At 36.5% G+C, this 13023-nt stretch overlaps 1 protein-coding gene across 3 annotated transcripts in view; it reads left to right on the top strand.

The window, feature by feature from the left end:
* The window catches only part of LHFPL6 (LHFPL tetraspan subfamily member 6), a 244234-nt gene that overhangs the window by 32948 nt on the left and 198263 nt on the right, over nt 1–13023 (top strand). The window contains exon 3 of one of the 3 annotated variants that reach the window (XM_087814355.1): nt 7097–7641. The exons of the other annotated variants lie outside the window; for them this stretch is intronic. Within the exon in view, the coding sequence (XP_087670481.1) occupies nt 7097–7245 (149 nt within the window). The 3' untranslated portion in view covers nt 7246–7641. Of the gene's footprint in view, nt 1–7096; nt 7642–13023 lie in introns of those variants that run through there. 3 annotated transcript variants of the gene reach the window in all.

The raw sequence follows: 13023 nt of genomic DNA on the forward strand, positions 1-13023 counted from the left end.
GAAAGAGATAAATACACTCAGGACAAAAGACCCAGTGTGCTGTCCCCACCAGGGGAGCACACAAGCTCCATCTCCATCCCCCTTCTTCCATCTGAGGAGACCCGACAAGACTTGCAACCAGGGGAGCAATGGGCAGCAGCAGCTCTTCCCGGGCTAACCCCCTGAACCTGCCTCCAAGGTCCCCCCTCTCTCTGACTTCTCAGTGAACCAAAGCAGCCCAGCCTAGGCTCTCCTGTTGCTGCTTCTTTGCTCTTCCTTGTTTCACTGCCCCAAGTATATTTTTGCTGCCATCATGAACCCAATACCCTTTGACTCAGTGCTGTGTAGCCCTTCCCTCTGGATATCCCCATCCCTCACCCCCTTTCCTTAAATAAGTTCAATTTTTCTTTATTCACCATCTGAGATGGTTATTTAGCCTGCCTGCACACCACTGACCTTAACCTTTCAACTCTCATTGATATAAACTGGATTGTTAAAAGAATATGTAAGTTAAATGATATGTTATCATTTAATTTCTCCCTCTCTATTTTCTCATTCTGGGTCTGTCTTCCCCCTGGATATGGGATGAGCTGGATGGCAAGCTTATTTCAGGTCATTTTAAATTTTAAGCAATGGTATCTTTTTTTTTTAATCCTCACCCAAGGATGTCTATTGATTTGAGAGAGAGAGGGAGGGAGGGAGAGAGAGGGAGATAGGGGGAGAGAGAGGAAAACATCAATCGGTTGTCTCCCATACACACCCTGAACCGAAAACCTAGGTATGTGTCCTGCCTGGGAATTGAACCTGCAGACTTCCTGGTGTCCGGAATGATGCTCCAACCAGCTGAGCCACCGGGCCAGGTCAAGCAATGGTATCTTTTCAACGGCATTGGTCTTTCTGATCGTTGGAGTATTCTTAGAACATTGGAATGTGGAAGAAGTGTTTATGCCCTGGGATTGCCATTCATCCAGAGTGGTTCCTCTGTGAGAATCTTTCATTTATTGCCCTTTATTTTACTTATTATCGAGGGATGCTAGCTATACAATATCAAGGTATAAAAAGGTGTATATAGGCAGGTTTTACAGAACCTTGCCCCATTAGCATTTTACATTTTGTCACATTTGGAGTTAGTATACAGTCCCAATTTCCAGATAAAAACTGTTCACTGGCAGAGTGTGGAAGTGGTATTCTTAACCTATTATACACAAAGGCTTTATATTTAAATAAGCATATTCAATTTTTCATCAGTGTTTCTATTTCTTAAGGTCCAAATTCAATCCACTTGCCCATGGTTAGATACTTTTAACTTGTTTTATATTTCCCAAAGGCTGTCAAAATAGTGCTTTTTTATGAGTTACATTTGGTACCGCAGTTAACTGTTTTTGATGTACTCTTGCCTCTAGGTGAGGTGGTTACAGGTGATGCATTACAAGCAGTATCCAGGACCATTATTTAGTGCTGTTGAGTTTTGTACTGCATGGGCCACTTATTGCAGTTTAGAAATAATGAAGATGCAAAGATACTTGCTGCTCTGGCCCAGTCTGGATGACACAGTCTAGATGGATTGAATATAGATAGATAGACAGATATTTGATATTAATTTTTCCTTTACTGCCTTCATTAGGAAAGAATCCAAAGCAGTCACCTCATTTAATCCTGGCAGTAGGCTTTACCATTTTTATCAAATACCCCTTGTTAAGCATTCTATATTTATAATGGTTTACTAGGTGCTTATATTCAGAGTATACAAAATAGAGTTTATCCCTGGTCTTGGGAAATTATCTGCTGATTTGGTTAAACATGTGCAATATTTCTTTTTTAAAAACGTCTCCAGAGGAAAACAGCTCAGAATTTCCTGTATTTAATGACTCTCTATGGCAGGAAGCTTTCTAACGCAGTGATAATTGCAACCTATGTTTACTGACTGTTCCCCATGGGCTTAGCATGGTGTTAGGAGACTGACATACATATTACACAAGTTTGGTTGCTTTTTGGGAATATACAGCAAGTGTCTCTTCTCTTACTGGGCAGCCCTAGGGAATAGTGTCTATTAACGTCGTTTCACAGGGGAAGAAGCAGAGGCTCTGAGAAGAAAAGGAACATGTCATTTCTTACTCTTAATTTTGTTTCCAATCTAAGTTAGCTGTTATATTTTATTACCTGAAATCATGATTATATTGTTGCCCAGGCAGGAATAATAAAATATAGAGTCATGACAATGGATTAATAAAGGTCTGTTAAGGAGTAAGAACCTCCCAATCACCTTAAGAAATGCTGCTCCCAGAAAAGTAGAAATAATATTCCAAGTCCCTTACCTCCCCTTTGCATGTGTTTTATTCTTATTAGCCTAGACGGCATTAAAATATGCAACAATGCTGCTCTTGAGAATGCCTCTATATTGCTGACATGTAAGCTTTTATCTACTGAGGATATTTTTGATTCCTTGCCTCATTATCTAACTCCTGTATTGAACTGTGTAAGTCACTTATCAACTCATACCAGTCTCATTTATTCTAGTAAGTTAGGAATGTGTTTGCTTTTTTCTTCTGCACAAAGATATCTTGCTGTATTTTGTTTCTCTCATCAGCAAATTTAGTGACTTGAGGGAGAATGGACTAACACAGAGGGGTTTTCTTTTTTGATGCATCCTCTTATATTTCTGCTCTTTACATGATTTAAAGTTATTAGAATTTCATCTCCCCTTGATTTTTATTTCATCCTGATTTTAATTTGTAATTTACTTAGCCCTTTATTTTGGTTCCTGTTGCTTTTCTGGATAATTAAGAGATGGGGTGTGTGTGTGTGTGTGTGTGTGTGTGTGTAGTAGTGGATTATTAAGAGATGGGGTGTGTGTGTGTGTGTGTGTGTGTGTGTGTGTGTAGTAGTGTCCTATGACCTTTATGACTCATTTAACGAGGGACTAAAAAATATTACTACTCCTACTGCATTCATTATCAGTTAGCAGTCATCATCTTTCTCCATAAAATATTTTTCATAGAATACCCTCTATTTCCCCTTGAATTTATTCTTCCCTTGATGTGTGGGAACAAATTACGTTCATAACAGCCATTAATGATAATGGGAAGAGGTCTAAATCTTTGATGCATTGAAAACTGAGTAGCAGCCTGGTGGGTCTTTTTTCCTACCTTACCAGATTTTGTTTGGCAGCATGGGCTATAGGTTGGTTAAAGTGCCCTTCCTCATATTTTTCTCTTTACAGTATGCACATGGTGTACACACCCACACGCACGCACATGCACATGTGCACGCACACACAGATGTGGTCTTAGAAAATTTAGAGTCTGTGATTCTTTTTTTCATAGAGAGCCTGACTCTCCATCTCAGTTCTTGGTTTCTCTTTCCTACATAGCACTTCTCACACTGGATGAGGGTTGCTCTTTGTTTGCTAGTATCCCCATGAGAGCAGGAACTGATTTGGTTAGCCCTCCTCTGCACCCATAATACTCTACACACTGCATGGTCCATGGTGGGGGCTCAATAAGATTTTACTGCATAATAAATGGATGAGTGCATGGCCATAAAAGCAAAGGGTCTGCTAATTCTACCTGGGCAATATTCTAATGCTAAAGTAAATATCGTGTGACTTGTTGGATAAATAATTGTTATTTTTAATGCATAGGATATAGTATAGGGAAATGAAAAGAATACAGAATTTGAAGTTAGAAGGTTTGGACCTACCTCATCCTGTTAATTACTGGCTGTGTGAGTTTTAGGAAATTTTCTTAAAGTCTCTATCCTCAGTTTTCTCATTTGTAACATAGAGAGAATAGTTCCTAATTAGAAGGTTGTTGTGAGAATCAAATGAGATCACATATTCACTTTGATTCAACAAACATTTACCAAGTATTTACTCATTGGTGGGGTCTTGTACAAAGATCTGAGGATAAATAAGACTCCACTCCTCTTATCCTGAAATTCATAGACTGTGAGACTTCTAAAGTACACCAAAGTCAAGGAGATATTGTTAGCAATGTTGATTCTGATGCTGTAGGTTTGGGGAGTACCTGAGATTCCCAGGATATGTCAGTGCTTCAGGTTCAAGAGGTTGACAAACAAGTATTAATGCAAGATAGTAAGTGCTGCTATCTTGGCATTCTGAAAGGATGATGAAAATATAAGGAGAGAGCAATCAATTCATGCTAGGGTGAGGGGATTAGGCATTCAAAGCTTCCTAGAAGTGGATCATCTGGGTCCTGAAGAGCCGGGTTGATTTATCAGACAGAAAAGTGGGAAAAACCTTTGGTCAGAGGGAACAATATGGATGTTGAGAAGAGCTGGCTAAAGCATAGAGAATTAGTAGGACAGAGGAAGGGGAAGGTTGGAAATAGAGGAAGCAAGAACACTCACCTGGAGCCAGTGGGTCCTGTTTGCCAAGCTAAGACCATAGACTCAATGCTAGAGCCAACATGGAATCATGAGGTTTAGCGGAAGTGTTAGGTGATACTTGTAAATCCACTTTGAAAACACCCAAGTGCTGTATCATGTTAGGTAACTTCCATTACTTGTGGTAGGTTGTGCTTGAATATTCCCAAGAAGTAAATGAAAGGAATAAGACTGTAGATGAAAGGCAGGTTTTTAAACTTTGGAAGCAAACAGCAGGAATTGAATTCTGGCCCCACCAGAAGGATTTTGCGTACACGATGTAAATGCAGGTAGGATTCAAGAGAGGAACTTCAATCTCACAATCAATATCCAAAATAGGGCACAGAGTCAAGATTAGACTAATCAAAAAGGATACTGCAAATCCCCAGAGCAACAGAATGGAGCTTCTTAAACCCACCTCCTCCAGTGTCATTCCTTTCTAGCAAGGAAAACTGGTCTCAGAGTCCCTATGAAGATGAAAGAATTTATTGAAAGACAACTATATCCCTGCTCTAGACAGTGGGAAATCAGTGATGAGGAAGACAACTATTCCTGCCATAAGAAACTTCAAGACTAGTAGAGGAGGTAAAATGTGATGAGTGCTGTGTTGCAGATGGTCACTGCATGGAACAGACGACACAAGAAGCTGCCTACTTAGAACTGGTGGAGTCAAATATATTCAATATGTTTTTTTGAACTAAGTCCTAGGGCATTCCCCCATCTTCTCTTCCCTAGAAAAAAACACATTTCTTTGACTTATTTTTAAACATTTAAGAAAATCCTTCCCACCCTTTAAATTCTCTTGGAGTGTTGTCCAATCAGACAACTGGTCATCTCTGCCACCCACAAAACCAGTTGAGCTTCTGGTTTAAAAAGACATCAGAATACCACACTGGAGAAAAGACACTTGGCAATCTATCAACATGATAACTGTCTAATTCCACTAAGTTATTTCCTAGACAAGAGTTTGTATGAGCTCAAAATCAACATTATTAGTAATAAGTTAGCAAAAACCTCCTGTTAATATCAAACTGAATCCTTAACCAAAAAATGGTTTATCAATGATTTAAATAAATGACCTCATTTCACCTTCACAATTATTCTATGAGATAGTATTGATTACCTCCACTCTATACATGAGAAGGCTAAAATTCAGAAAGCTAAAATTCTCAAGGTTATATAGAATATAACCGTGTTTCCTGTTCATTAGGCTGGTCACATTAGAATAAAGACACTGTCTCTGAATCCCAGTCTGGGGAATGGAGCCAGTGGGCCTCTACTGTGTTTGTTGGATGTGGCCTTCCTGGGAAGACATCTCCACCTGTCCCTGGAGGAGAAGTATTGGATACTTCCTTGGTCTTCAACCTGATATCTCCCTTGCTACTAGTTGTCTCTGAGACTTCCAGCTCCTGCTGCTGTTATTGTGTTTGGCCTGATGGGTCTCATCTCAGCACCTGTACCCAAACCTGTCTCTCAACACGTCCCCAATGGGCTCTGACCCCTCCTACAATGTTTTGTCCAAAGAAACTTGAGTGGACCAAGACCCAAAGCATAATTACATTAAATGAACAGAAATTTCACAGAATGGAATGTTTCATAAAATATTCGTCATTTCCAATAAGGATTTTTTAATAAGTCAACTTTGCTTAAATATATGCAAACAAGGTAACATTTAGAGATTAGAAACCATCATTTAAGAAAATGATAGGTTCTTCCCTTTCTAAAATAGGGTATCCTACTTAGTACTGGGGAAAAGAGTAAGGTAGATCAAGGGCTCCCACTCTCTATAGTATTTCTACACACCAAAATTATTGCCAGGTATTCCCTTAATTTCATATGTCAGCATGGAACTTAAGCCAAAACTTGTTGTCTGATATGTTTTTATGAATAAAATTATTGTGGCTCTTTTTATGGCATCACATCCTGCCATTTAGTGAACAGAGGAGATAAATGACTTTGAAGCATGTGCTATCTGTGAAAATATTTCAGCATTATGAGAGGATGTTGAATGATAAAAAATAGCATTATTGGATGAGAGGTTACTTTTAATCATGCATTGTTAAAGTGCTTTTAAACTTTTATTTAGTACCTGCTCTATTCTAGTCACTGAATGTACATTATCTCATTCAATTTTTACAACCCCCCCAGTTAGGCAGGAATTATTATCCTTAATGAAATAGAGATTAGGTAACTTGTCCAAGACCCCACAGCTCATTTACAAAGGCTGTGGTTGTTTCACTCTCTATAAGACCAGTATTTTAATATGATTAACTCAGCTATGTGGTAGGAATAGGTTGTTCTTATTAATTGAAATTTCTAACTTCTTGAAGGCCATGAAAATACTCTATTTTTCACCTTTGTTAAAAATCTTTCAAAATTATTTTGGTGTATTTTGTTATCTTTGTAAGTATATTCTGAATAATTTAATACTTGAAGGTTTTGTTACTAAAAATCTTGCATTCTTTTGATTTCATTATTGTGGACACCAGTTATAATAAACTGATGTTTAATAAGCTCACTGAAGTTTAATGCTAAGTTAGTCTCAGCCACTCATTTTACAGACGAAGAAACAGGGACCCGGAGGAGTTAAGAGACTTTGCTCAGAGTCACTGTATTTCTTTTCAGAGGCAAAGTGTACATGTGATTACAGAATTCCCTCTGAATATAATATATGCTTGAAAGTAGCTATTGAATGCATCTTAATATCAAATTATTGTCTTTCTTCTCTTTACAGTGGAATGCAAAAAAAATTGCTTATCAGAGAGCTCTGTTTTTCAAGTTCTTCCTTATTCAAAAATTACCCTTCACTCATCTGATTCTGCCAAATATGCAAGACAGACAAGGATGAGAACAGAAAGGAATTATAACACTTCTGAGCCCTGACTTTAATTGAATTCAACATATAGTTATCAGTTTCCTGCATAAGAGTGAAATAGCTGATGTATTGTAATATTTAAGTTTAGAGTTTTGAAGGAGTCAAAAGCTAAATAACTCTGCTGTGCATAACTTTCCATTTCGAATAAAAGAGCAAAGGTATTTATTTGCCCCACATCTGTATTTTGCTCTTGGCTGGAAAACTAAATTCCCTCTGAACAGCTTCTCTCCACTCTGGGACCCCAGGATCCCTAGCATATTACATTTTAAGTATTGTCCTGGGCATATGAGGGATGCAAAGATTCATATGCTACGCTTCCAAAGAATTTACAACTTTCCAATATTCAACTAAGTATAAATTAAACCTATATGAAAAAATTACCATGATAGAGGCATATGTGAAATACTCAGAGAAAAGGCACTAGGAAGAAGGCTTGAGCGGAGAGGAGGGCTGCATGCCTGCTGGAGAAGAGTCAGAGAGTTGAATCAGTTGATTGGAAGTTCAATAGGTAGGGAAGAAGGAAGGGAAATACCATTTCAAAGGCACAGAGAAGTGAAAGAGCATGGTGTATTTGGGTGATAATTCTGGTTTGATGTGACTGAAAAAGTTTGAAGTGATGTTGTAGGAAATGACTCAAAGGAAAGACTGGGACCAGATGATGGAGCATCTTCACTCCCATGCTAAGCTGTTCAGAGTATTATCTTGGCAACTGGATCTGTTAAAGTATCTGAGATGGGGAACAGTAAGTCTGACATAGATTTTGGTAAAATAATGATTTTGTTTTGGTAAGAAAATTACTTTAGTGACTAAAGAATGCATAAAGAAACAAAAGAATGAGGAAAGGAGACCTAGAAGACAAATGATGAAGACCTTTACTAATGGAGTGCAGAAAGAATGGGAAAAAACATACACACAGTGGGGCAAAGGTAAGTTTACAGTTGTTTGTATGGAAAATAATACAATAACTAATAAATAATAATACAAGAACAAACTCTGTTCTGAATACTCACAACTGTAAGCCTACTTTTGCCCTACCCTGTAGATTTGAGATCCATTTCTGAATATAAGCTACAAAACTAAGTGACTAATTATGGGGAATATGAGAGAGTCAGAGATAAAAGTGGATTGAATAATCAAGAACCATAAGACTAGTAATGGTGATATTGCTAATTGAGAAAACCCACGGACAGGAAAAGATACAGGTAGAGAATGAAATTTGACAAGCAACTTGGAAAAATAGGTGATTGTATCAGTTATCTTGTACTGTATAACAAATCACTCCCAAATTTCATGGCAAGACAACAACCACATATTAATTATGCTTATGAGTTTGTGTGTCAGCAGAGCAGTTCATCAGGTCTGGGATGGACCAGGATAACCTCACCTCATACTCATGCATCTGCAGTGTGCAAATTGGCTAGTGGTTGGCCAGTTTAGGATGGTCTCAGCTGAGATGGGTCTCCTGTCAGTTTTTCATTATTCTGCAGATTAGCTCAGGCTTGTTATAATTGCAGCAGGGTAGGACTCCAAGGCATGCATGGCCTTTGGAGGTCTAGTCTCAGCACTGGCATAATATCAGTTCTACTGCATTCTTTTGGCCAAAGCAAGTCACAAGGCCAGTCCAACTTTAAGGGGTGAAACTGCAAATTTTTAGTTCAAGGCATAGGTCTAGGATGGGATAAAAATGGGGCTGCTATTTTAATGTCTCTCACAGTGATTCATAATTATTAGGCTATTATAAAAATACTTAAGTTGTACTTTATTAATTGTATTCATCTGCTTCCCAGTAAAGATTAAAATGTATGATTTTCTAATGTGAGCATCAAAGCATTAGTATTTGTTTAAATTTCTCAAATTTTGTAGAAATTATAGGAAATCTGTTTTCTCTTGGTTCTTGCTGCTTTACATTTTTTCATTTAACTCCAGAAGCATTAATCAAAATTTCATCTTTTATTTGAAATTACCCACAGAAAAAAGAGTTAACTATACAATGAAGACTAGAAGTGTGAACTCCCCACTAAGTCATTGCCTCCAGAAAGCACTCATTAAATAAAAAGACTTGAATAAATAAGTAACTGTGCCCTCATTGTCTCTGGGAGCCCTTCATTTCACATGCTTCAAAACTGCCTGGGCTGCTTTGTAAAGTGTCACCACGGGCAAGGTGTGCTTTGTTTCTATAATTCTTCTGTATCGTTCTTATTAATGTTTTGCTGGCCCCATGCAGAGACTTTGAATAACATTCTCAGACAGGACTACCCACAGTGAAATTACTAAGCTTATCCAGGGGACTTGAATGTATCCCTTATTAGGAAGTGGAATCTTTATGTAAAACAGACACTTGGGAAATAATTATTAGTAATTACAGGCCCTTTTATCGTAGTTTTTGATCCTTTGCATGCACCAGTACTCACTACTGCTGCTCATGAGGGTGACACTGGTATAGTCCAATAATGGCTTTGATGTCATTAGGAACAAAGGGGATTTTTGAAAAAATAGTCAGTTTACCAATTACTGTCACAATCATAGTCTTTGAATGTGGTCTTATGTTTCTTAGTTAATGATTTCTCCTTATACTAATGCTGGCTCCTGCCTCTGTTACAGGTTTTAAGGGTACATGTTTAAGACGGTTTGTTAATATTGGGGTTAGGTTACACATGTGTATGATTTATTTTGTTCAAAAAATTTTATGAGTGACATGACCACGTACAGTTTTTGATTCATGAAGGGAATGGTACCTGTCACTAAGGGTATTGATTTTTGAAACTTTATGTTTTCATGAATTTTTTCTGATGTTTGAATAATTGCCCTGTCTAATAAAAAACAGGTTGACTGCATTTAACTTATTCACACATAATTAAGGAAGTTAGCCAAGATATTCTGAGCCATTATTAAGTAAAAACTTTTAGGTACAGAGGGCTATCATTATGTTAGTAACTGAAAATTTAAAAATATAAAAAATACTTTTTATTATCTTAAGAACTTTCTTTAATGTGTCAAAATTTAACTTTAAGGAATGGAGGGAGGAGAGGTAGGCAAGCATGAAAAAGAAGATGCCAGAAATAAAAACTAAATTTCTCCTTAGAAAAAAGTCCAAAGAAGACCTGAATAAATGGAGAGAGAAAAATGTGTGCTAGTATTGGAAAAGTCAGTGTTGTTAAGATGCCATTTCTCTGCAATTGATAAATAGATTCGCTGCATTCCTAAACAAAATCCCAGCTGGACTCTGTAGATAATGATGAGTTGATTCAAAAATTTATTATTTTTAAAAAATATATCTTTATTGATTTTAGAGAGAGGAAGAGAGAGAGAGAAACATCAATGATGAGAAAATCATCATTGATCGGCTGCCTCCTACACACCCCCATCGGGGGATCGAGCCCACAACCTGGGCATGTGCTCTGACCGAGAATCTAACCGAACACTCCTGGATCCTAGGTCGATACTCAACCACTGAGCCATGCCTGGCTGGGCAGATTAAAAAATTTAAATGGGAAGGTAATGAAACTAGAATAGCCAAAATAAATAACCAAAATAATTTTTGAAAGGAAGAACAAAGCTGGAAGACTCATGTTATCTCATTTCAAGCTTTACTGGAAATCTGCATTAATTAAAGCAGTGTGGTACTGATGGAAGGATAGATGCATAGGTCATTGGAAGGGGCTAGAGAGCTCAGAACTAGACACACATATTTGCGAGAGAGAGAAAGACAACAAATAGGGTAGACAGCGTAAGTGAATACGGGTAAGTGGTATATAGATATTCTTTTTACTATTCTTATTCTTGCAGATTTTCTGTATGTTTGACATTTTTTTGTGATTTTAAAACATTATTTATTTTTTCTGTAGTAGAAAAATCTAACATACTTTAAGAAAATATTCAAGAATAAAATAATTTAATTTTGAGTACAGTTCTCTTAAATAAGCAATTAAATTTCTCTTTTTATAAAGCCCATTGTTAAGTTAATAAGCATATACAAACTGGATTTCTTACTCATAAAATAAAAATAGAGTCAGAGCTAGTTAATAAGTTTATTATTGTGACTGGAAATGTAGTTACTGCATTACCATTTTTTATTAAAAAATGTTTAAAACATTGAATAAAACCACTTCAGTTATAAAAATGCAATAACAAACTACGTATTTGGAGTTGTTATGATTGTGACAAACCACTGATAACACAGTATCTGTGGATAAGCAAATAGTACTATATTACTCTAATATACAAATTAAAAACCGTAAAACTAATGACTGTTTTTCTAAAGGGAAATGTAGTTTTTTAATTTTATTTTTAATGTGAGGTTTATTGAGGCTTATTTACTTGCAGGAAAATTCATCCTGCTTAGCTATTGTATGAGTTTGGACAAATGCAGAGAGTTGTGTAACCTCCACTACAATCAAGATGCACAATTCCATCCCCCAAAAGTTTTCGTAAGCCCTTAGTCAGCTCCTTCATCCACCCCAGCCCCTGACAAAAACGGATCTGTTTTCTGTGCCTATGGTTTTGCTTTTTGCAGAAAGCCATAAACATGGAATCGTACAATGTAACCTTTTTTTTTGAGATAAATTCACATAATATATAATTTATCCAAAGTGTACAATTCAGTGGTTTTTAGTGTATTCACAAAGTTGTGCAACTAGCATCACAATTAATTTTAGAACATTTTTATTAATCCCAGAAAATCCCCAATACCCATTAGTAGCCACTCCTTCTTTCCCCCCAACTTTCCCAGCCTTAGAGAACCACTAATCTACTTTCTGTGTCTAGTGTAGCCTTTTGAGTCTGGCTTCTTTACTTGATATAATGCATTTGAGATTCATCCATTGTTGCATATAACAGTATTTTGTTTCCTTTTATTGCTGAGTAGTGTACCATTGTATAGAGATAACACATTTTGGAGTTAATATATGCCAGTTGAAGGACATTTGCCTTTTTACTCTTTTCAGTTTTAGTGATTATGAATAAAGCTACTATAAACATTTGCTTAAAAGGTTTGTGTGAACATTAAGTTTTCATTTCTCTTGTGTAAGCGCCTAGGTCTCAGAGTGCTGGATTGTATGGTTCCTAACTTTAAAAGCCAAACTATTCTCCAAAGTAATAGTACTACTTTGCATTCTAGCCAACCGTGTAAGAAAATTCCAGTTGCTCTGCATTCTTGCCAGCACATTTATCGTCTTTCTAATTTCAGATATTCTTATGTATGTGTAGTGGTATCTAATTGTGTTTTTGTGTCGTATCTAATAAACCTTTGGGTCACAGAGATTTCTTTCATATTTTCTTCTAGAAGTTTAATTGATTTAGATTTTACACTTAGATCTATTTTTTGAACGTGGTGGAAGACAAACTTTTTTTTTTCCGTATGGACATACAATTGTTCCAACATTATTTGTGCGCTAATTTTGTGCTTTGGTTGAAAATCAATTGACCATACATGCAATTTCAATTTGCCTTTTCCTAGTGATCAGTGAGCATATGCTTATTTGCTATATGCTTATTTCATATGCCTATTTGCCATCTATGTATCTTCTTTTATGAAACATCTCTTCAAAATATTCAATTTGTAATAGGATTAAGTTCTGTTTTTAATATGATTAAGTTTTGAGAGTTTCTTATATATTCTGGATAGAAGTCCTTTATCAGATATATATTTTGCAATTATTTTTCTGTGACCTGTTTTTTCATTTTCTTCTAAGCACTGTTTTTTAAAGAGACATTTTAAATTTTATTTTAATGAGGTCTAATTTATCAATTTTTACCTTTATGGATTGTGCTTTTAATGCTTCGAGCTG

The sequence above is a fragment of the Miniopterus natalensis genome, chromosome 2 (genome assembly GCF_054644295.1).
Source record: "Miniopterus natalensis isolate mMinNat1 chromosome 2, mMinNat1.hap1, whole genome shotgun sequence".
NCBI lineage: Eukaryota > Metazoa > Chordata > Mammalia > Chiroptera > Miniopteridae > Miniopterus > Miniopterus natalensis.